This window comes from Antechinus flavipes, chromosome 6 (assembly GCF_016432865.1).
Source record: "Antechinus flavipes isolate AdamAnt ecotype Samford, QLD, Australia chromosome 6, AdamAnt_v2, whole genome shotgun sequence".
Taxonomy (NCBI): domain Eukaryota; kingdom Metazoa; phylum Chordata; class Mammalia; order Dasyuromorphia; family Dasyuridae; genus Antechinus; species Antechinus flavipes.
Genome location: NC_067403.1, coordinates 247926580 through 247934924, shown reverse-complemented (window position 1 = coordinate 247934924; position 8345 = coordinate 247926580). Strand labels below are relative to the sequence as shown.

At 35.6% G+C, this 8345-nt stretch overlaps 1 protein-coding gene across 1 annotated transcript; it reads left to right on the top strand.

The window, feature by feature from the left end:
- Positions 1–4921: 4921 nt before the first annotated feature.
- LOC127541967 (olfactory receptor 10Q1-like) lies at positions 4922–5884 on the top strand. The gene has a single exon (XM_051967355.1). It carries the CDS (start codon positions 4922–4924, stop codon positions 5882–5884), a length of 963 nt encoding a protein of 320 aa, XP_051823315.1.
- Positions 5885–8345: the final 2461 nt, after the last annotated feature.

Here is an 8345-nt window from a genome sequence, read left to right as displayed (position 1 = left end):
TTGCCAAGAACCTCCATAGACCAAATGGTTAATGGGGTCACAAAGAATTAGACACAACTGAATAGCTTCTCACTTTGGGTAACACCCATGAAATTTTGAGACTGGCTATCTGCTATTAATCATTAAGGGATTTACAGCCATTAATAGGGGATAGAATTCTATGCTGTATACAACATAGGCAACAGCTAAACTTCTATACAGTTCAGTTTAAACTCTCATCATGCCCCACCAATATGCCTGTCTATATCTATATCTATATAGGCAGAAAAGAAGAAATAAGGGTAATGAAATTACAATTTTTTAAAAAATAGTGGTGATCAACTTTTATATCCTATCTATTATGCAAAAAACCTGGGGACCAGAAAAGAGAAATGCTTTGTCAAAGTTCATACAACTAATTAGTAAACAAAATCGGGATTATAACCCTGGCTTCCTGACTCTTTCCACAAAGATATAGCTGTTTCCCAAAAAAAGGAGAGAATGACTTCCTCTTTCCCAAAGAAAATAAGGATGTCTGATTAGTGGAATTAAATGCCTGCCTTTCATTTGTCATATATTTTATGAAAGTCTACTTTACCATATTGCCTGAAGGAATTTCCTTTGTAGTCCATATCCTTTATTTTATAAGCAATGAAACTAAGAAAAAATACTTTGTCTAAGTTCATACCACTAGTTAATAAGAGAATTGGGATTATAGCCCTGGTTTCCTGTTCAATGCTCATTTTACAAAGAGACAGTTACCATTAACGATCAACCACAAAAATACTTATAGTGCCATTCATCAATGGATTCAAGATTTTTAAATATTACCTTTCCCTCTTTAAGTCCAGATCATTAACCACCTATGTCTTCTTTCTTAAAATACACATATTCATGTATATGTATATACATATATAGAAACATATAAATGCATATGTATTTATATATATGTGTGCATAAACATAATTAATTTTTAAAATTTATTTAATTTTTAATTTACAGAACAAAACAAGGATGACCATTACACAGTACCATAAAAAGATGATAGCACATGAAATTACAAATCTACCATGTCCACTTTGCTATTCCCTCCAAATAACTGCAAAATTAAAGTGTACATTTCTTTTTTTTTTAATTTCCTCCTCACATTCTTGCAATGGCTGTCGTTAGACACAACTCACCAGAGGTGACTAGGTAGTCCAGTGGATAGAGTTCTGGGCCTAGGGTCTGAAAGATCTACATTCAAATTTGCCCTTAGACACTTACTAAACATGTGATCCCAAGCAACTTTCTTAATCTGTCTTTGTCATAAGCCATTGAAGAAGGAAATCACAATTATCTATATCATTTTTTGCCAAGAAAACCCCGTGAACAATATTGGTATGCTATGGTTCACACAGCATCACAAGAGTTGGACACAACTACACAAGTTCACCAAATTCAAATCTGTTTCTCTCCAATTTCAACCCATACATCTGAGTTCTGTTTCTAGGATAAAACAGAATAAATCAAATCTATATTCCATGTAACCGCAATTAAAATACTTGAATTATTATGGAAGGAAGAGCATTGAGAATAGATGGGATCATGGGAATTAGAGCTAGAAGATGTATTTGGTTTGGTCAAATGAAACATAATTTTACTGAGGAGATTACTAGATCTCAGGCATGAGAATTGGCTGCCACAGACAGGTAAGTGCCTACCAAAAGCCAAGTTTATAATGGTAGATAAGTGCTTTTAACATATTTTTAAAGAACTTAGAAGAGATATCATAGTTCTCCAAGTAGTTAAAGGACTATTCTTTGAAAAAATTAGACTTCTTGATCTACAGGGTAGAAAAGGAATAATGGGTGAAAATTGGAGAAAGAATGTGTTCATCTCCATGTTATCAAAACCCTTCTCATTACTGGACCTAAGCCAAAATAGAAGGAGCTGATTCAGGAGGTAGTAGGTTTCCTAACATTTGAAGATTTTAAACAAAGTGTGGAGGACCCATTTTGGAGAATATTGCATATGGCATTCTACTTCCAATATTGGGGGAAGAGTCTAGTAGCTCTAATGATGGTCATCAAAATTTTATTGCAATCACTATAGTTATCAGGCAAAATAATAATCACTGGTAATTATTTTTACTAACTTCTCTTCTCCTTTTGTATTTTTTCCTTTCATTCTCCTCTTCTTCTTCTTACAAGTCAGTTATGGAGGTTGCACACCAGTTGTAAAAGCCCAAAATTCTTCTGTAATCATGTGCTCTTCTGTTTCAATTAGTCCTAAAATTATTGCTGTCCTCAGAAGAGATTATTCCAGGTATAAACTAATTTGCTCTTAGTCTCCAGAATATAGTATTGCATTCCCAAGGGAGTATGTAAATTTTAAGAAAAAGTAGCATATCTAGAAAAGATTTGCTTATCTGAGTTCTCTTCTATAAATCATCTAAGTAAAAATTTGTTTTAGTGGAAATATTCCTGGCCAAAGAGATAAGAGACATGGGGTTAAATGCTAGTTCCAAACCATATTAGCTAATTATTCCTGGGCAGGGGAATTATGTATCTGAAGTTTTACTTCATTATCTGTAAAAATTAATAGTCTGGAAGATGTACATTTTCATTAATTTTTAACCCATGACTATCAAGCTATTCCTTTTGAATAATTATGGAGCTCACAGAAAAATACATAAAAATATTGTGAGTCTTGAAGATATTAGCATGATGTAGCCTCTTATAGGGTCATCCCAAAGATCTTAACATTAGGGAATACTCAAAACCATAAGTCATAATCATATAGTTCTTTCAGGTTTATGAAGCTCACATGTGTTAATTCATTCGATTCTTATTACAACACTATTATAAAAGAAGTAGGTACTATTATTATCCCTATTTTTGCATATGAGGAAATGGACATAGAGGGGTTAGTCAAATGACAGGCCCAAGATCACCCAGCTACTAAACATCTGAGGCAGGATTTGAACATAGTCCTACATAATTTCCAAGCCAAGAACTCTAGCACACATAATGCATCTATAATAACTGCAAGCTACAAGTACCATTATCCTCATCTTACAAATAAAGAAGCCAAGACTGAGAGTGGAAACAGGTTGACGTGGGTCACCTGGGATGAAGTAGAATAGGAACACAGATCATTCACCTATCCTTTCCATCAAAGCTAAATAAAGTAAAGAAGGTTGCTCACAGAAAAAATGTCAATAAGCATCATTAGATTGTAGACATCATAAGCTCCAGGAAAGAAAAACAGGGTATAATAAAATGACTGATATTTTTTTTAAATAATTAAATAGAGAAGCAGCAAGGAACAATGGATAGATAACATGTTGGGCTTAACAAAATCTTACAGAACTGAAATTTTAAAACTATCTTTACCTGTATTTAGAAAAATTAAATATTATGGGGAAAAAAATTTACTAAGTTAATAAACTAGAACAGTTGGATACCATTAATGCATCTGAGGTTTTCCAGCTGTGTGAACCCATATGGACTATCATATGTCTTTGAAAAATTCTTTAGGATCCATCTACTGCACCAGAGATGAATGGTACAATAGATAACATACTGGAGTTGGAGTCAAGAGCTCAGTTCAAATTTTGTTTCAATTAGCTATCTAAGTAAACCTAGGTAAGTCATACAAACTCTCTCAATCCTAGCTTCTTCATCTGTTAAATGTGATAGTTAAACTCAATGGGTTCTGAGTTCCTGAACATCTTAAATCTCTAATTCTATGAAATTTTACATATTTCATTGATGACTATGAAATAATGAGCTAGTGTTATACTTAAAGCATATCAGAGCTGAAAAACACCTTAAAATGTGGCATTTTAGATTCTCAAATTGAAAGGAGACCCAAAAATATTGAACATACAATTAAGAACTAGAAAGAATCTTCAAACATGGGATGAAGAACATCAGGGCCAAAAATAACTTTAAAATATTGAATGTCAAAATTGCAAGGGAAATTTTATATTCAATCAGTTATACAGGGCTATCATGGTTACAATTTATAGCATCTCTAGTACATTCTCTCACTTCTCATCTCATACTTCTACTTGTTGGGTCAGGTTCTTACCACCTCTGGTTGATTGCAAAAATCTAATGCTTGCTCTCCCCACCTCGAGTCTTTCATCACTTCATTTCATTTTCTACTCAGCTATCAAAATGATCTTTCTAAAATTCATGACTGACTCAAACATTTCCACCCCAATTCAATTAATTCCTGGAGTTCCTTATTAAACTCAAGATGAAATATAAAATCCTCTGTTGGAATTTTAAAACCCTTTATAGACTATTTTCTTCTTAGCTTTCCTATCTTAAATCTTACTGTTGTTTTCAGTGGCTACACCAAATACCTGGAATTTCCTCCTTCTTCCCTTCTGTCTCTGGCGTCCATGACTTTTTTCAAACCTCAACTACAGCCCGACCGTCTACTTGAACACTTTTCTAATCCTCCTTAATTTTGTGTTTTCCCTCACAACCTATCACCAATTTATCCTGCACATATCTTGTTTATATATAGTTGCTTCCTCATTAGGACTGTGAATTCATTGAAAATAGAATTCAATTTTTGCTTTTCTCGGTATTCCCACCATTTAGTAGAAGACTTGGTAGATAATAAGTTTAAAAGAAACCCCAGAGAACTGGCTTTAGGAAAAAATTATGTAGAATATTATTACTGGAAAAGAAACTAGAATATAGAATACAGAATGTTCATCCTAGAGGAGATCTTAGACTTGAAAGATTCAATCCCAATATTATGTAGATAAAAATACTAAAAGATATAGCGATGAAGAGATTTACCAAAAGTCATCTTTTAAAGATCCTCAAATCTCCATATTTCTATGATCCTACCATTCTAAGAATAAAATTGTTTCTTATTTTATTTAAGCAATTACTAGTAATTCAGTTTAACTTTGTACTTCTCTTTGGCAGATGAAATGTCTTCTTCCAGTACTTTCCATCTTAACCAGTCTGGCACTACAGAGTTTGTATTCCGAGTGTTCACCACCTCCCCCAAGATCCAGGCCCTCCTCTTCTGCTTCTTCCTCCTTCTTTACATAATGACCCTCTGTGGTAACACTGCTATAATCTGGGCCGTGTACACCCACACATCCCTCCATACCCCCATGTACTTTTTCCTATCTAGTCTGTCTCTCATAGAGATCTGTTACACCACTAGTGTGGTACCACTGATGCTCTCCAACATCTTTGGGGCTCAAAGGCCCATCCCATTAGCTGGCTGTGCAGCTCAGATGCTCCTGTTTTACACCATTGGAGGTGCTGACTGTTTCTTATTGGCCGTCATGGCATATGACCGCTATGTGGCCATCTGCCATCCCCTGCACTACACCCTCATCATGACCCAGAAGCGATGTATCCAGCTCATGGTTGCTTCCCTGGGCTTGCCTTTTTACCTTGAACTGCATCTCACAATATTGCTATTCACTCTCCCCTTCTGTGGTCACCACCTGGAGATCAACCACTTCTTCTGTGATGCCCCACCTGTCTTGCGTCTGGCCTGTGGGGACACTCAAGTGCAACAAGCTGTTATATTTGTTATGGGCTTCTTTATTCTGACTGTGCCCTTTGTGCTCATCTCCATTTCCTATATCTTTATTGCCAATACCATTCTACGAATTCGCTCTGCAGAGGGGCGCCGGAGGGCATTTTCCACCTGTTCTTCCCATCTCTCTGTGGTCCTACTGCAGTATGGCTGTGGCATCCTGGTCTATATGCGTCCAAAGTCCAGCATGTCAGAGGACGAGGACTGGCAGCTTGCCTTGATCTATACCTTTGTCATACCTTTGCTCAACCCCCTCATTTACACCCTACGGAATAAGGATGTCAAAGATGCACTGAAAAAATCCATGAGCTGCACAGCACCCTCTGAACCTCCATGAAGATTTGGAATAGAGAGTTGTTGAGACAGCAAAAATAACTAATTACAATATATAACTTTCCACATATTATGATTTTCCACAATTGCACTTTATATTCTGAAATACAATATTTCTGACTCTATCATTTACTACAATGAACATAAAAGGAGATCAAATGATCAGTTGTAACAAGTCTAGGATATACTCTCAATTATCTACATGACCTGACATTAATATGATGTACCCACTTCCAAGTAAATTAATTCTATTGGGTATCTTCCTGGTGTCAACATCCTCTTTGAGAATGAAGGACAAACAACTTTTCTCTCACCATTTTTCTCTTTCCTGATCTCCTCCCTTTCATTTTTTTTCCTGTTTTCTGCTTCTGTGAAGCATGATCATAAGAAAGAGACTAATTCCATTGGAGCTAAGATGACAGAGATGACACACATTTCTCTCTGACCTTCTTTACAATGCTCATAATAATTACAAAATCCAGCCTCTGGACCCACAAATATTGAGAGTGCAACAAATTTTCAGCAGAACATAATTTCAAAGATCGCCCAAAAATGATTGTTTCAATTGGAAATGGGAGGGAGGCAGCCAGGGCAACTATTACAAACACTAGAGTAGAGAGCTCAGACTCCCAGGGCAGAGAATTTACCTGAGGAAACAGACCAGAAAAGATCTGTTTCAATCAGAAACAAGAAAGAGGCAGCAAAGTACAAGCAGCTGACCACAAACTCCAGTGCAGACAGAGCAGAACCCCCGGCTCAGCAGTCTCAGTGTGGCGGTGTGACCTCTGTGGGACTGAGCGTCTGTGGGAAAAAATGGACCAGAGAAGGTCTGTTTCAATTGGAACTGGGACAAAGACAGCAAGGCCTGGGCAAGTGACCACAAATGCCAGCACAGACAGATCACAGTCCTGGAGCAGTGCAGAATCAGGGTGTTGATGCAGATTCTGACCACAAATGCTAGTGTAGACAGCACAAAGCCCCAGGGCATTACTGACTCTAAATGGCAGACCCAACACAAAGAGTGAATCAGCACTGACCCAGCAGCTGAGGTCACTTGAAAAACCTCTCCTGCCGTAAAGGCGGACCTTAACTTAACTATAAAAAATGAGTAAAAATGTAAAGAGGACTCTAAAAAGTGACTGTTATGATGAAAGAGAAGAACAGATTTCAAACCTTGAGGAGACTAAAAGCACATTGTTTCTAGATGAAGCTCCAAAAGATGCTATAATCTGGTCCCCATCACACAAGGCTCTCCTAGAAGAACTTAAAAAGTACCTTAAAAGAGAGCTAAAGGAAAAATAGAGAAAGTAAATAAAAGTCTGCAAGAGAGTTTGGAAAAGGCAACACAAAATAGACAAAGTGAAATGGAAAAAGCAACTCATTAAAAGATAGATTTGATAAACTGGAAAAAGAAAGCAGCTCCCAGAAAAACAGAATTTATGAAACAGAAAAAGAAAATAACTTCTTAAAAAAACAGAATTTGTGAAATGGAAAAAAAATCATAGAACAAAACAACTCATTCAAAAATTCAATTGGACAAATACAAAAAGAAGTAACAAAAAAAAAGAAAGAAAGGACAAGAAAATGAAAATAACACACTAAAATTCAGAATTGGACAAATGGAAATGACTCAATGATGCAACAAGATCTGTCAAGTAAAAGCAAAAGAATGAAAAAATAGGAAAAATGTAAAATATCTAATGGGGAAAACAACTGACCTGGAAAATAGATCTAGTAGAAATAATCTATGGATTATTGGACTCCTTGAAACACATGATGAAAAAAAGAGCCTAGACACTATCTTTCAGAAAATCATCAAAGAGAACTGCCAGGATATCATAAAAAAAGAAGGCAAAATGACCATTGAAAGGATTCACCGAATGCCTCCTGAAAGAGACCTCACAATTAAAACCCTAAGGAATATTGTGGCTAAATTTGACACCTATCAGACCAAGGAAAAAATATTATAAGCATCTAGGGAAAAAAAAGAATTCAAATACTAAGGAGCCACAATAAGGATTACTCAGGACTGAGCAACTTCCATTTTAAAGGATCAAAGGGCCTGGAATCTTATATTCCAAAAGGCAAACAATCCTGGAATTCTAAGAATAAATTATCCTACTAAGATGAGTATTTGTTTTCAGGGAAGAAGATGGTCATTGAATGAAACTGGTGAATTACATGTATTTTTCATGAAAAATTCAGAGCTAAACAAAAAATTTGACCTGCAAATATAGAATTCAAGAGAAACACAAAAAGGTAAAAAGAAAAAAAAATCTCTTGAGAACTGTATTTCTGTTATGCATATACATTGAGAATACATGTATAATCTGATTTTACTGTTATAATATAAAAAAGAAAGTAGAGATGGAAAGGGGATTATAACAGAAAAAATAAGGGGAAAGTGGAGGTAAAATGAAGGAAATTAGATCTCAGGAAGAGGCAAAGAAAACATATTTTAATGG

Bases quoted from the DNA above. Each gene is read 5' to 3' on its own strand.
- LOC127541967 (XM_051967355.1), top strand. From the start codon at position 4,922: ATGTCTTCTTCCAGTACTTTCCATCTTAACCAGTCTGGCACTACAGAG.